Here is a 16,568-nt window from a genome sequence, read left to right as displayed (position 1 = left end):
ATTGCTAAAGGAAAACAAAATCCATTTATGTAAGTTAAGCCTCTCTCCTGAACCGCACCCACACCTCTCCCATGTACCTCCTAATAAAAGGCTGAGTAGGATGGTGACCATTTGTCCGGCCACTTGTTGTCATCCAGGGGCATATGCAGTTGAAGTCGTGCCCAGCAGTGCATGTTCCTGGTCATTGAGGCTGCCAGAGAGAGGGAGCTGAGAGGCCAGACATGGGGGCTGCATCACTGACTTTTATCAGGAGGTATTTAGGGTGCTGGGATGGGACCATTAACGACTTGCACCCCTGCAGTGCACTCATCGTGGCCTTAAAAACGCCACTGACTTTCCACGAATGGAATTTCTGTGCAAACATCTATTTATTGAAGCAATGTTTTTGTTGGGGGGGGAAAAAAGGGTATAATGGAGCGATGTATAAACTGTAGAATTAGGGGAAGTGAACCTTTTGTTTGGTTAAATCCACATTTGTGCTGTTCCGCTGGGACCTGTACAGTCCACATTGTGCACATTCGTTATATAAGAAAACTGTATGGAAATGACTTAAAGGGGTTGTTCACCTTTAAATGAACTTTTGGCATGTTGTCGAGAGGGATATTCTGAGACAATTTGCACTTTGATTTCATTTTATATTATTTGTGGGTTTTTAAAATTTTTTTTAGCATCTTTCAGTTTGGTTACTAGGGTTCAAGTTACCCAAGCAACCATGCCCTGATTTGTATGAGAGGCTGCAGTAAGAATAGGAGAGGGCTTGAAGAGTACGATGAGTAATAAAAAGAAATAATATTTGGAAGCGGCTATTCCAAATGTAACGTAAAGGTGATCCGCTCTATTTTACACTTTAAAATGGCAAAACCAGGACAGGTTCAAGTTGGCCCGTTACTTATACGGTGGAACTAATTCATGCACAGTAGCTGTTCTCTGTCTGAACATAAATAATTTGTATTTAACTCTTGTTATGCTGTCCTGTAACAGTCTCGGGCAGTGATAATCTGCTAATCCAGTTGGTGAGATTGACGTATGTATAACACAGGTACTTGTGCTAGAAAAGGTTTTTTTGGACCCACCACTATGACTTTGCCTGCACGGGAAATCCAGGCCAGAGCTGCTGCAGATCTCTTTGCTTTTATCAGCAGATGGTGTTGGCGGTCGAACCAGATATGGCTAGAATAATTGCCAAGCAGGGACCACATCTTTTCTTGTAACCTCTAAATGTCATAACGTGAAGATATAGTGACCCCTTTAAAGGAGAAGGAAAGCTACTAAAGCAGTTTATTAGCCACAATAGTACAAGCTATAAGACTATATTTATTCTTCAGAATACTTTACCATAACAGCTCTAGAAGTTCTCTCTGGTTGTTTAGGCTAGGAGCTGTCATATTAGTTTGGTGTGACATCACTTCCTGCCTTAATCTCTCCCAGCACACTCATAGCTCTGGGCTCAGATTACAGCAGGAGGGAGAGGAACAAACTGAGCATGCTCAAGCCCTAGCCCTGGAGGTTTAAGCTGAAGACAGGAAGTCTGATACAGAAGCCCATGAGTACACAATAGAAGGAAAGAAATGTGATGTTTCTTTTGACAGAGGACTCAGAGCAGCATTACTTTGAGGGGTTACTGGTGTATTTACTGTATATAGACCTTTCTGATAGGGCGTATTTAGTTTTAGCCTTTCCTTCTCCTATAACATGGCCCTACTTCCTATAGTTAAGATGGATCGCCATCAGATCGTGCAGAATGAAATTGAATGATGGATGCTGCAAATTTGAGAAGCTCTGTGACATCTGGGTTTCCGGTGCAGAGAACTAGGTCGGTCATGTTGCAGTTTGGCCCTGACCCACCCCTGTAGAGACAGGCACTTGCGGGAACACAACCTGAAAAGCAGAATAGAATGCAGTGTGTCTGGTTGTGTAGGAATAGACAGCAGTAAATCAAATAGATACACCCGGAATGACATCAATTTATTAAACCCTCTGAAGCTTTACACAAAGGTATTAAGATGTAGTAGGGAGGTGGTGTTGTTACTATAGCTGTGCTCACACCATGGATTGATCCCAATGGGCATGGAAGCTGCCACTGTGCACTTGTAGCTTACGCCTGTACGCTAACATTTCCTTGCTAACTCACCTGAAAGGGAAATAAAATGTAAAATAGCATGACTGACCCCCTTTTTTTTGTAATGTAATGGAAATATTTAATAATAAAAAAAATAAAATCTGGCTCAGTTGTGTGGCTCTTGTTCCAGTTTATCAGTCGGAGCATCGTGGGTGCAAATCATCTGCATGAAAATCCCAGGGGAATGGACATCACACTTTGCACCAAATAATAGCACAATATATAATAGGATATAAATATTTCCATTATCAGAATAGTTTCCTCTCTTAATCAGCCTAAACATCAGCTCTTTATTGGATCCCATAGAAACAGCTGTTCTTGTAGAGACACAGAAAAACAAAAACGGTTATGTCGTAGAAATAGTAATACGAGGGGGAGAAAAGGTTATAGCAGATGAATGATGTGAATTTGGGCTCTGGGTGACTCCCCTTTTGGCCAGGGAAGGCATTTTAATAAATGGCCAAAAGGGCCCTCTAGGTCTGGGACCCATATTTACATCTATCTGGTTGTTCTTTTCCCTTTCATGTGTTTGACTTGTTGCTGCTCAGTTTCCTGTCTCACCCTTATTGGACACCAGCAGGGAACTGCAGTCTGGTTAACACCACATGGGGACGTTGAGTAGAGACTGCCTGGATGGAGTAAAAACTGCCATGTAATACAGGAAGATTAGTGCCATGCCCCCTACACACAGCTGTGGCACCCTATGTCTTATTTACCATCTTACGTTAACCTATGATTGGTATCAATCCTGTACATATGTTTGCACATGATTTTGCCCCTGTGACTCAACTTGTTTTTTACAAAAAGTTACAAAATATTACACAATTCTGCAAAAAAAAACTATCGCCACTCCCTGGATCTGGCCCAGCCTGTAATTGTACAGCAACAATGGCTATATCATTTCTAATACACAAGAGCCATGAATATTCTATACAGGAAGTCATGTGACCTTTATTAGCAGGGTGTGGGGCTGTATTGGTATTAAGCGACTTCCTGCTGTTTGGTTTACACCTCAGTCGGGCAGCCATGCGCAGCACTAGTTACTAAAACGAGAGAAGGGGGAAGAGAGTGAGAGTAGAAAGAGGCAGAGAAGAATTAGTGGCCTAGTTATTTTTGTCTGGTCACATCTCAAAGCACTTTTTTTTACCTCTACCCTAGAGAAAAGGCCAAACCATCACTGATTCCATTCACACACAATTTCTTCACTATGTCACATGATCGCGCATGGCAGTTTTAAACAGTTTTATTGAAATCCTTCATGTTTTCCAAGGATGTTGTGAGATTAATATAACATTTTACAAGGCCAGGCTGGCTACGTATCATTGAGCATTGCATACAGAGTGGGGATTCCGGAGGACTGGATGTTGCTTCCTGTACGGATTAAAAACATTAAACAGATTTACTTTGTAAATTCATTCATGTCCCGCCGTCCCCCTTTGCTGCCACTGGCGCATGCAAGAGGTGTCGGAGCGTGGGTTCCGGTCACAAATAAAGACGAGTATGACCAAAGATCAGGCAAACGAAAAAAAAATCTGCATTTCCAAAAATCTTTTTTTTTTTTGTTGCAGATTTTAAAGCAATTCCACGTATCGGCATAAATCTGCGGTACTCCGTCTTTCCCACTATAACGGTTTGAGATCCAGGATCAAAGACATGCTCTGTACAGGTCACATGATGCGTCGTCCAATTGGAGAAGCGACGGGGGCAGCTGTGTGGGCTAGCGGACACATAGGAACTGCAACAAATCCGACTGAAAATTCCAGTGCATCTACATGAACCATACAAGCGCCACACACATCCTAGGCCGGCACAAGAAATTGGCACATCTTTAGAATGGACTAAAACTTTATCTGCGGGGAAAGTCATTTCGGGTCACGATGAGTTTCAATTCCCTTCACACGTGAACTTGCCGAGAGGTATATAACTGAGATGGACATTTCTTAAAAATGGCAAAAACAACAAAAACAAAAAAACAACCCAGAAAAATCTGCTTCTCTAATAAACAGAGACACGACGATGCTGTGAAGAGTCTGATTAAATAAAGTCCATATTCCATGATTAAAACACTTGAACAAAAAGGGTGCCGGGAGTTGGGGTGGGATGAACCATAGGGGATGGGGAGGTTACCCAAACTGGAAGAAGAAATTTCCTGGGCCAGAGGCTGAAAGAGAGAGAGATGATTAATAACATATAGAGATATATTGGAGACAGTTAATATGCTGACTAACGGCACGGCTATATTGGGTTGGGCCGAACGATTGGATTACAATGATGTGAATGGGCACAGGCGGGTCACAGGACCACATCAACACACTCTAACACACGGGCAGATAAGCTGCCACATGGGTCTAAAGGACTAATATCAGCAGCTTTAACGATCATGATATTCTGGCGGACATCAACTTCCAGGAATATTAAGCCTTGTCTGTAGAGACTCGAGTAAATGAGTAGAGTCCCCCCGTCAGTATGAGAAGCCGTATGAAACAAACACAATGCATCCGTTTGTGCCAGTGTTCTCATGGGAGGGGAATAACCTGAATAGGAGTGGAACAGGTTTGTCTCCGCTTGCCTCCACGTCTCCCCTCTTACTGTACGTGGCCTGTGCTTCCACTCATACAGTACAGCGTGTGCATTGTCTGTGGCCAAAGAAGGGAGGCTTTGAGTGGGGCAGCTGCACGGGGCACATTTCTCATGGCTTTACACTGTACCATCAATAGCACTTTCACTAATGCATTGCTCCCTCCTCCCTTTAATCCACTATCTCCTGTCTCTTCCACTGGCACCCACAGTAACCCCTTTTTTTCCGATATTTGGAAGAGAACAAATATATTGTTTATAAATAAAGAACAGACGCTGTGGCACCATTTTAATATTTCAGCAGTGCCAAACCCAGGACGTTTTCCCTTAGAAATCACAGTATTTCCAGGGCTACAGAAACCCCAAACTGACTAAAGAATGTCTCGGCAATAACTCCTCGCCTGCACTCACCTTCAAAGCTGAACCCTCCGGGGCCACTGAAGAAAGCCTTGAATATGTTGTTGGCATCAAAATCTGAAAGAAATGGTTACAGTTTGAAATATGTACAAAATCCATGAGGGCAACTGAATGAAATACACAAAACACAACGTTGATTGAGCCAAACGTCTATTGCACCCAATACCTGAATCCTTGCCAATGGAATTATGTACCAGGGGCTGGGGTGCAAATGCAGCTTCTTCTAAATAGTCTTTAAAGGGGAAGTTCACCTTCCAAACACTTTTTTCAATTCAGTTGTTTTCAGATTGTTCCCCAGAACCAATTTCTAAAACCTGGACCTGAACACACATATTTAGCTACTTGATCTGCTACCCGACCCGTAACTGCCTTTTCCGCAACCCGCCGAAATGACGTCATCAAAGTGGTCGGGATTATAACAAGTTTCATAAAACTTTAAAAGGAGTAAAATATGGACAGTATGACATAAGATAATACATTTAGATGAGACTCGTGGGTATACCTGCACCTGAAAATCATCCCCTCATTCTGCAGGGTGCCTGCTTTTTTTGTGGGTGCCTGACCCGCTGCAGGACTAGTCTCTGGTGTTTGAGTCTGGCAGCTCAGTAATTCGGGTGCAGATTCTAAACTGCTACAATTTTGCAACATTTAGTTGATACATCTCTGGAGTATTAGTTACTATTGTATCAATTCTAACAGCTGTCTAATGAAACCCAGGGATTCTGCTCAGCAGGGACAAAGATAAGAAATGTATCAATTTAGAAACAGTGTACAGGGTCGGTGACCCCCCCCTCCCAGAGCTGCTCTAGAAGGTGACACTTTACACTTCAATATTAGAAAAACGGTGACACATAGAAAATAGAAAGTAATTGGAAAAAGTCGTTATTTCTGGTGATCTATCTGAAACCAACTAGTTGTTTGAAGGTGAACAACCCCTTTAAGAAGGATAACGGGTACAAGTGTGGGGGAAGAGGAGCAGTGTAGATTTTGCACCAGGGTCCTGTGGAACTATAGTCCAAACGGAACAAATTTATTGTGGAATTTAAAAAAAAAATGACAGGATTTAACCCTGTATGGCCAGAAAAACTGTTCATTATGAGAAATTGACAGCACTTGATATACAGATGCTAGAGTCCTATTCTGGGCACAAAGGGGAATGAAATATAATCTCTACATTGCTGCAATCTTTCCAATAACTATTTCTAATTTGGACGAGTGTTTCTCTTTAAACAAAGCACAAGAAACCCTACAAATCAACCCACCTCCCGTATTTAATCCATCTTCTTCCAAGTCCTGCCCACTGTCATAGCGAGCTTTCTTTTTGGCATCAGACAGGACCGTGAACGCCTCGCCCACCTCTTTAAATTTCTTCTCCTCTTCTTTCTGAACTTCGGCTGTAGCAGCGCTGTGTCGGTCTGCACATTCAAAGGATTTCACCCATCAATTGTAATTCATTACTGAGCTCATACACTTATATAATGTGTTTGATTGACAAGGGAACTGTCTGGCGTGGGTATAGAAATACTGACACTGAATCAGGGTCACAGAGGTTAGGGGTCAGGGTACAGTATGTAATGTATGCTTGAATCATTATGTAACCTGCATGAAAGGGATATATCGTTTGAGAGGACCCTATACAAAGTACATTTTAGCTGATATTTGCCCATTCTCAGATAAATAAGCCTGGCAGGGATGGGATTGGAGCCACAGAAGTAGTGGATACCTGGATGGTGCATCAATGCCCGTTTCCTATAGGCTTTCTTTATTTCATCTTCTGACGCATTCTTATCCACTCCCAGTATCTTGTAGTAATCTTTCCTCTTGCTCTTCTTCAGTTCCAGCTGGGAATTCTTTAGCAGCTGCTTGTGTTCTACAGAGAGAGGGGAGAGTGGGATCAGACATGGGCAACAATAATGGCTCCTTTGTGTGCTCTGACACGGAGCTTTTGCTGCCAAATATAGTAATATGGAGAGAGCGCTCCTCTTGGTACAATGACAGGCCCTCTCTCTGCCCCCACTCACATACCCACAACACACAAATATATTCTGTTTATATGTATTCATCAACGGCTGCCTTCAAGGCAACATTCTGATCAAATCATCATTTAACCCTCTGATCTCCAGACAACTTGCCACGTTCAGTCAAATGTCAAGCAAATCTCCAGGTTGCTCAACACATATTTATAGAGAATCAAACTTGTGGCTTCTACAGAGCCCAAAACAAAAACTGTGTGTAAATTGCTTTCACTTTGGGCTAGAGATGCACTGTATGCACTGCTTTAGGCTTCAGCCGAATCCTTAGTGAAAGATTACCAAACGCAACCCTACTTTGCATATGAGGGAGAAAGAGAATGGCGTGTGTAGTTGTTTGTGTGATGAAAAGGCACGTGATTTTTTTTGGATTCGGTTTTCAGTTAGGCCAGGCAGTAACACATTCCCTTTTAACAACCCACACAGTAAGCTGTGAGTTTTAGGGAGCCCCTGCTGAATGCATGTGAAAATGTTCATATGTGTCTATAATATAGTGAATAAAGTAGCCCCTCTTCTAAAATATAAGGATATTATAAGTTATCGAGGAGTTTCATGACCATATAAAAGTACGAGGCCAAAGGCCGAGTGTTTTTATACAGGTCATGGAACTCAGAGGTAACTTCTAATATCCTTATATTTTACAACTGGGGGAACTTTATTTATTATAATACACAAGATTTAGTGAGTCATGTGACAGAAATGACATCAGAACTCACCGTTTATAACTGATGACATCAGAACTCACCATTTATAAGGATATCATTTACAAGGTATTCATGGCTTTTGTGTATTATATTATTATAATATTTACACTTACCTTTTGTGCTTTCTGTCTGATAGACCTTCTCATAATCTCTCACTGCTTCTTCATACAGTTCTGTGTCTGTGTAGCTGCAAGAAAGGAACAATGGGCAATTTTAGCCTTTTGAAATAATTTTTTTTTAAATACAAATGTATCTAACTTTATTTTATTTTAAGGTAAAAACCAAATATTTTGTTTGCCACTGACCAGTCCTGTGCTTATTGTATTTGTAGATAACAAGTGGATAGGTCTATCAAGCGGTTACCAAAAAGCGATTTACCAGCCTCCCAGGCACAAAATGAATTAAGTGGAAAAGGTGAGGTATTTGTTGGAAACTTTGGAAGGAAAAGCAACAGTCAAGTAAGTCAGCCTGCAGACAAATGATTGAATGTGAAAGGTCTGGGGGGATATCTGACATTTCTAAAGCAAGGAAGGAATGAGCAAATTATGTAGCAATATCACGTACCATTGTGCTCTCCGTAAATATGCCTTAATGTAAGTATCGTCCAGTTTTATTGCATTTGTGCAGTCCTCTATTGCCTCGTTTAATTTCTTCAGCTGAAATGAAAACAAAAAATGAATGATATACCAAGCTGAATACTGAATTATGATGCCAATATATATATATGTCTTTAGCCATACACGCAGATGGATCAGAACTGCTCACTTATCCATCTGTAAATATTCTTAAACTGTGATCGTTTGGGGATTGCATGAGGTTTGAATAAAAGAGGAGATGTAAATGATATAAAGGGATTAAATGCAGATGAACAACACAGCAGGAGAATGGATAGCAGCGACACACAGCGTATATTTGTATGCTGCTATGATTTGCATTAAGGTGATGGACTAAAGGTGCCCATACATGGAGAGATATGCCCACCTTGAGGTGGGCAATATCGGCTGATCCGATCGTGGGCCCTAGGGCCTAACGATCGGATCGCAGGACCGCATCAACGAATAGATGCAGCCGCGATCCAACGGGATTTTCTGTCCCATCCGATCGAGATCTGCCCGACTTTCGGCCAGATCTCGATCGGTGAAGCCCGTCGTGGGGCCCCATACACAGGCCAATAACGATCACGGTCTGTCGGCAGCTTTTATCGGCCCTTGTATGGCCACCTTTAAGGTAGGTCCTTTATCACTTCAGGATTGGCCAACCAAAATTGGCAAGAGGAGACCGAGGCAGACGACCTCTTAAAGGGCCCATATACATATTGGTCACTGATAAGTCACTGCCTTGTATTAGCCAATGTAAAACAAGCACATTGAATGGTTCACCCTTTTTAAAAGGGGCAGGTGATTTGTCACCTTTGCATTGACAGTGCCGCGGTTACAGTAGAGTTTTGCGTTTGTTTTGATGTTATTGGGGTCTATGCCGAGTGCCTCTGAGTACAGTCTGTGGGCAAGGTCATAATTGCCATCTTTAAAAGCTTGGTTGCCTTCATCCTTCTTAGCCTTCAGAGCCTTGGCATTCTGAAAAAGAATTGAAGACGTTTGTTAGACATTTAGAGGGAAGCCATAAAAGCACATTCTATTGGCATTACAAATCCCATTAGATTTCATATATATTTGTAACCACGGGCTACATTATAGACTCACCCTACAGGCCAGACGAGCTTTCTGATGATCGGGGGCCATTTTTAAGGCCTGCACAAAGAACTGCACTGCTTTTTCAAAGCAATCTTCATAGTAAAGACAGAGACCCCGGACATAAAGAGCATCTGCATTTGTGGCATCCATCCTTAGAATATCACTGTGAGGAGACACTGGGGGTCAGATAAAGAACTAAACACAAAATATAGTGAATAAATAAAAATCTTGTAGATGCCATTTAGCCCACAGATACTAAACAATGATATGCTTGAACCAGCCATAGCAAGCTTCTATTTAACTTGGTCAGGATTCTTCAGCTGTTGAACTAATCTAGGAGGAAGCGCTAGATTTGTATTACATAAAGTGTAGACTTTGGCTAATCTCTCCAAAGAGTCTTACTCGTACCTGGCTACAGACTGAGCATCTGGGTAGCGGCCAAGAAGCGCTAGACATTCTGCCTTGAGGATTTTGAAGCGATGGCAGGCGGGGGCCAACTCTAATGATCGGTCCATGCAGAACACAACCTGCCATATTGAGCACAGAAAACAAAAATGAAACAAATAGCAAAGGCAACACACTCACACACTCAATCAGCTCCATCATAGCTGAACTGTTTCTCCCACCTGTATATGTATGCTGCCCATAACGGGGTGGAATTTCCGGCGCAGTTACACGTATGTGCATTACAGATATGTGTGACATAAGATTGGGGGAGGAGTGAACTGATCTTACATCACACACATGCACATTTAGAAAGTGCACCTAGGCTAGTTGTCCAACAGGTACGTAACAAAATACAACATTCCCATTGCAATTAATAACTGTACATGTTCAGAGAGAAACACAAAAACAACATGACGACGGGGCAGGGAAAGCACAAAACGGCCAACTACCGATACAACCAAAGATGTTCCTTTCTTCTAGTGATTAAAAAGTAAGGCATCAATAATAAAAATAACCTGGTTATAAAGTTCTTACCTTGCGGAAATCCCGTTTCTCAAAGTCAGCCTCTGCAATTCGTTCATACTCTAAAACAGCAGCAGCGTTGTTTAGCTACAATTTGATAAAAAGCTTCCTATTAATCAGTATATTTAACACTGTGCTGGATCCAAATATATACACACACATATATATATAATTATATCCTGTACATTCTACATATGAATTAGTTTAGTTTCTATATGTGTATGGAACGGACATACATAACATGCATAGTTTACATGTGACATTGAGCAATACAGAAGAATCTGCCTGTCACCTCTTTTCCCGCCTGCTCGTTCTTTGGTTCCAATTCTACGACTTTCTGGAAGCAGCGAGTAGCCGCCATGGCGTTTCCAAGGGACAGGTGACACTTGCCCTCGCGTTGGTGACCCTGAGATTTTCAGAACAAAATAATTTAGAAATGGAGAGTCGTATTTGTGATAATGTCCTCTGGCAGAGCCCCAGTATCGAGTGATACGATTATTAATTATTGTAGATAATGACGTATATACAAAGTGATTGAATATCATGTCATACACTGAAACCGAGTAAAACATTGTCCCTTATTCTTTACCTTCACAAAGGTGTCGTCCAATCTCACAGACTGCTGGGCATCTTCCAGGGCCTCCCGATATTTATTGAGCATTATCAAGGTGGCTGCTCTGTTTCCATAGTAACTGGCATTTTTGTGGGACCAATCTAAAGGCAAAGGTTAAACTGTCACAGCCATCCAATAGCATTTCTATCAGACTCAATGAGGGACGTGCAGCAGTAAGTGCCATTAATATCACATCAAACATATTTGCACCTATAAGGGCCGATCTATAAACATGTCTATTTGCTCTCAGATCCTCCTGAAAGTCCAGCCTGAAGGGGATATGGGGGGACGGCTCTCTTGCTGAGCTAAATAGAATACCTGGGACTGTGGCTGATACATCAACATGTTCATAGGGAAGAATATTCAAGCACAAAAGGGAAGTAAGTGAAATAACTGGAAATCTCTATTGTAGGAAGATTGACTAGAAAGAAGCGAGTAATGGCCACCAACAGAACATTCTCGCCGATGCTGCGGGTAATATGGCGTTGCAAGGGCTCCACCTACTGGCCGTATACAAATAATACTGCCCCATAGGAAACAGAAAAGTGGCGTGTAACAAATTAAATGGGGTGTCACTAGAACACCAGGGGTACCAGTAACTATAAAAAAGGCCCAGTTAGTGACGAGCCATAATACTGGACTAATGCTGCCAACACTGGAGACACAGGCCTCTGATTTCTATTGACCCTCATCCCATATAAGATTCCGGCCTCTCCCAGAGGTCACATAGACAGGGTATTAAGTTATGCTGAATTGTGAAAAAGAAGGAGAAAAAAAAAAAAACTAAGCAAAGTGCAGCCTGAAACCACTGCTGTTGAGCCAAAGCATTTCCCCTTCAGGGTCTCACTGACTATTTCTTTGTGAATAAACAGCTGTAAAACAACACTGAGCAAATATATATATATATATAATTGATTGACTGAGTCACTAACATGTAAGTTGCAAATAAACAGAGTGTGTGAAGATGAGTCACGGGATGAAGCTCCATTTAGACTTGATTCATATAGTGAAGAAGCAGCTGGAAGCAGTGAGTTATGAGCGGAGGTTACGTATCAGTGCAATAAATAGCCGCAGTTATATATATATATATATATATATATATATATATATATATATATATATATATATATATATATATATATATATATATATATATATATATAGTGACACTGATCCAGTTTCACACCCTCGCTGCTGCCACTACAGATGATCATTACATCAGAGACTTATAAAAAGTGTCACAGACTCTAATAAGAGAAGGTGCAACCCGCAGCGCTGCATCACTAGTGGTGTCTCTACGCAACAGGAAGGAGAGGGGTTAAAGGGATACTGTCATGGGAAAATAAAACATTTTTTTCAAAACATATCAGTTAATAGTGCTACTCCAGCAGAATTCTGCACTGAAATCCATTTCTCAAAAGAGCAAACTGATTTTTTTATATTCAATTTTGAAATCTGACATGGGGCTAGACATATTGTCAATTTCCCAGCTGCCCCAGTCATGTGACTTGTGCCTGCACTTTAGGAGAGAAATGCTTTCTGGCAGGCTGCTGTTTTTCCTTCTCAATGTAACTGAATGTGTCTCAATGGGACCTGAATTTTACTACTGAGTGTTGTTCTTAGATCTACCAGGCAGCTGTTATCTTGTGTTAGGGAGCTGCTATCTGGTTACCTTCCCATTGTTCTTTTGTTTGGCTGCTGGGGGAAAAAGGGAGGGGGGTGATATCACTCCAACTTGCAGTACAGCAGTAAAGAGAGACTAAAGTTTATCAAAGCACAAGTCACATGACTTGGGGCAGCTGGGAAATTAACAATATGTCTAGCCCCATGTCAGATTTCAAAATTAAATATAAAAAAATCTGTTTGCTCTTTTGAGAAATGGATTTCCGTGTAGAATTCTGCTGGAGCAGCACTATTAACTGATTCATTTTGAAAAAAAATTGTTTTGCCATGACAGTATCCCTTTAACTAAAATGTCTGTCAGGGAAAATGTCTGTGACAACTGCAGGGGCTGCTGCTGACCTGCAACCACTCCCACTGACGGCCATTGAAATATGTTTGTGAAGATTCTCATCCAGGTCATGGTATATCTGTAGATACAAGTCAACCCAACTGGACCTCCTGTGTTTTGTTCCTTGAGGACGTTTCACCGGTCGTCCGACTGGCTTTCTCAGTTCAGAAGAACTTGTAAATAGGATCTTTTGGGAATATCTCCTCTGGAATGTTGCTCCAATCCTTGCTGATTATGATAAACAGATTATGCTGATTGGAGCAACATTCCAGAGGATACATTCCCAAAAGATCCTATGTACAAGTCCAGTTGATTTGACTTATTTCTTGCTCTCTTTGTTATACAAATGAAAGTGCAGTTGTGCAGCAAGTAAAGATGATAAACTCCTCTATTGTGGCTCCTGCATTGGAGTCTCTATTCTCAGTTCATTGACAGAAACTGCACAACTAGACGGGAAAGTGAGAGACAAGTCCCAGGCATTTAGGAAAGGAAACATTGACTTCCAAATAAAAACTTGAGGCTACTAATCTGCTGTGGAACACACACTGGATTTCCCATGCACAACATCCCACATTATTAGTAGTATAGACATTAATATCATGAGCAAATGCAACTCAAAGGTAAAACTGAAAGAATTGCAGCTGTTGGACAGTTTTGGGGAGACACTGCTGAACCTCAGCTTTATATTCTATTCCACTTACCTATAGCTTTTGTGTAATAGTTATAAGCCTCATTGTAGTCTTTCTTGGCGTAGAACATGTTGCCCTTCTCTTTACAGGCTTCTGCCTCCCTGCAACACAAAATCAGCATCATCAGTCACAACATTACTAATTATAGTGAATAGCACTGAGGTGTGGCCTAATAGATGTGCCCTCTGTAGGGGGACATATTGCTTTTCATTCTTTAACAAAGTCCACCAGGAGGGAGATGCTGGGGCAGGCGCCCATTTTGGAACACTAAGCATTGTGTTATCATTTCACACATACACACACACAACTAGTGGGTCAGCTGGGAGACACACACACATAACACATGTGTATCACTGAACATAACCACCCGCACTGGGACATAAAAGGTAGAACTGGGCTACAGCGTGTGTCTGACATCTTCCCACTGGTATTTATAGGTTCATATAGGGTCCAAATTCCCCTAGCAACCATGCATTGATTTGAATAAGAGACTGGAATATGAATAGGAGAGGCCTGAATAGAAAGAGGAGGAATAAAAAGTAACAATAACAAAAAAAAACGGTAGCCTTGTGGAGCGTTTGTCTTTTTAAGATGGGGTCAGCGACCCTCCCATTCAAAAGCTGGAAAGAGTCAGGAATATGGTTGCTAGGGTCCAAATTCCCCTAGCAACCATGCACTGATATGAATAAGAGACTGGAATATGAATAGGAGAGGCCTGAATAGAAAGAGGAGGAATAAAAAGTAACAATAACAATACATGTGTAGCCTTACAGAGTATTTGTTTTTTACATGGGGTCAGTGACTCCCATTTGAAGATTGGAGAGAGTCAAAAGGCGGCAAATAGTTAAAATAATAATTAATGAAGACCAACTGAAAAGTTGCTTACAAATGGCCATTCTATACCATATTAAACATTAACTGCAAAGTGAACCGCTCCTATAAAGGGATCGATCACCTTCAAACAACGAGTTGGTTTCAGACAAATCAACAGAAATAACGACTTTTTCCAATGACTTTCTATTTTCTATGTGTCACCATTTTTCTAATATTGAAGTGTAAAGTGTCATTTTTAACCTTTTTAATCAGCTCTGGCAGGGGAGGTCGCCGACCCTGTAAATTGTTCTAAGTGTATACATTTGTTATGTTTGTCCCTGCTGATCAGAATCTCTGGGTTTCATTACAGGCAGCTGTTAGACTTGATACAATAGTTACTAATACTCCAGAGATGCTGCTGAGAAATGGATCAACTAAATGTTGTAAAATTGTATCTGCACCTGAATTACTGAGCTGTCAGACTCAAACACCACAGACACAAACATTCAACTTTACACTTAGATTTTGGAAAAACAGTAAAAAATATATAAAGGAAAGTAACTGAAAAAAGTCTTTATTTCTGGGGAACAATTTGAAAACAACTGAACTGAAAAAAGTGTTTGGAAGGTGAACATCCCCTTTAATGTTTAAAGAAGACCAACACCTGCAATCCTCCTAATTCCCAGTATTGAGGCCTCTCTCCTGAAACGACTCACCCCAATACTGATTCCCCCCCCCCCCCAAACCTCATGATCAATGTGGAGTAGTTCAGCAGGTTGGGAAGCGGCACTTGACTTCATTTGTCTGGAAATTTAGAGATGATGGTGCTGAACGTTGATCAGGTGTTGGGGGGAGGGGGACTCAGTATTGGGGTGATGGAGGGAACACCTAAGTGACATAAAGGAGTTTCTTTTAGCAGCATTAAGGTATGGAGATCCAAATAACAGAAAGACCCTTTATGTGGAGGTGCCAAGCATTGTGCACGGGATATAACTGTTATATAAAGAGAGAGGGAAATAATTGTTATATAAAGAGACCCAGGGAAATAACTGTTATATGAAGAGACAGAGGGAAAGAACGGTTATATAAAGAGACCGAGGGATATAACTGTTATAGGAGAAGGAAAGCTACAAAGGCAGTTTATTGCCAATAGATTAGCCACAATAGTGCAAACTATAAGACTATATTTATTCTGCAGAATACTTTACCATATCTGAGTAACCAGCTCTAGAAGCTCTCTATTTGTTTAGGATAGCAGCTGCCATATTAGCTTGGTGTGACATCACTTCCTGCCTGAGTCTCTCCCTGCTCACTCATAGCTCTGGGCTCAGATTACAACAGGAAGGGGAGTAGAGAGGAGCAAACTGAGCATGCTCAAGCCCTAGCCCTGGAGGTATAAGCTGAAAACAGGAAGTCTGATACAGAAGCCCATGAGTACACAATAGAAGGAAAGAAATGTGCTGTTTGTTTTGACAGAGGACTCAGAGCAACATTACTTTGAGGGGTTACAGGTGTATTTATATAGATCTTTCTGATAAAGCTTACTTACTTTTAGCCTTTCCTTGTCCTTTATATAAAGAGAGAGAGGTGTTATATAAAGAGATGAGGGAGAGCAGAAGTAGAGACCAGATGAGAGGAGTAGAAATAATGGGAGAGGAGGAGGATGAAGAGTGAGTGTAAATGTCATGTTATTAAAGCATGTGAGTGTCAGGCCTCGCTCCCGCAATCTCCTTCCTCTGATTTCATCCTCGCCGCGCTGTCTTACCTCTCCCGCTCTTCTTCGCTCTTCTCCGGTTCCTCTGGAGCCATCATCACGTCATAATCAGCGGTAGCCGCCATCTTAGCACCGGCTCAGTGAGGGCAGGGAGAAAAAGAGACGACTTCCGGTCCTCCGAGCTAGAGCGTATCCGCGATACTATAGAGAGCACGGCGTGC

At 41.6% G+C, this 16,568-nt stretch overlaps 1 protein-coding gene across 1 annotated transcript; it reads right to left on the bottom strand.

Annotated features, from left to right (window-relative positions):
* Nucleotides 1–3,346: 3,346 nt before the first annotated feature.
* Nucleotides 3,347–16,537, bottom strand: dnajc7.L (DnaJ heat shock protein family (Hsp40) member C7 L homeolog). Its single transcript, XM_018234685.2, has 14 exons — nucleotides 16,399–16,537; nucleotides 13,833–13,921; nucleotides 11,097–11,221; nucleotides 10,800–10,913; nucleotides 10,520–10,594; nucleotides 9,947–10,065; nucleotides 9,548–9,701; nucleotides 9,257–9,421; nucleotides 8,412–8,503; nucleotides 7,961–8,034; nucleotides 6,837–6,983; nucleotides 6,376–6,528; nucleotides 5,108–5,170; nucleotides 3,347–4,280 (listed from the first exon to the last, which is right to left on the bottom strand). The coding sequence occupies exons 1-14, from the start codon at nucleotides 16,470–16,472 to the stop codon at nucleotides 4,243–4,245; spliced, it is 1,482 nt and encodes a 493-aa protein (XP_018090174.1). The 5' UTR covers nucleotides 16,473–16,537; the 3' UTR covers nucleotides 3,347–4,242.
* Nucleotides 16,538–16,568: the final 31 nt, after the last annotated feature.

The sequence above is a fragment of the Xenopus laevis genome, chromosome 9_10L (genome assembly GCF_017654675.1).
Source record: "Xenopus laevis strain J_2021 chromosome 9_10L, Xenopus_laevis_v10.1, whole genome shotgun sequence".
Classification (NCBI taxonomy): domain Eukaryota; kingdom Metazoa; phylum Chordata; class Amphibia; order Anura; family Pipidae; genus Xenopus; species Xenopus laevis.
Note: the sequence above shows the minus strand (reverse complement) of the source record. Positions and strands in the feature narration are given on the sequence as shown.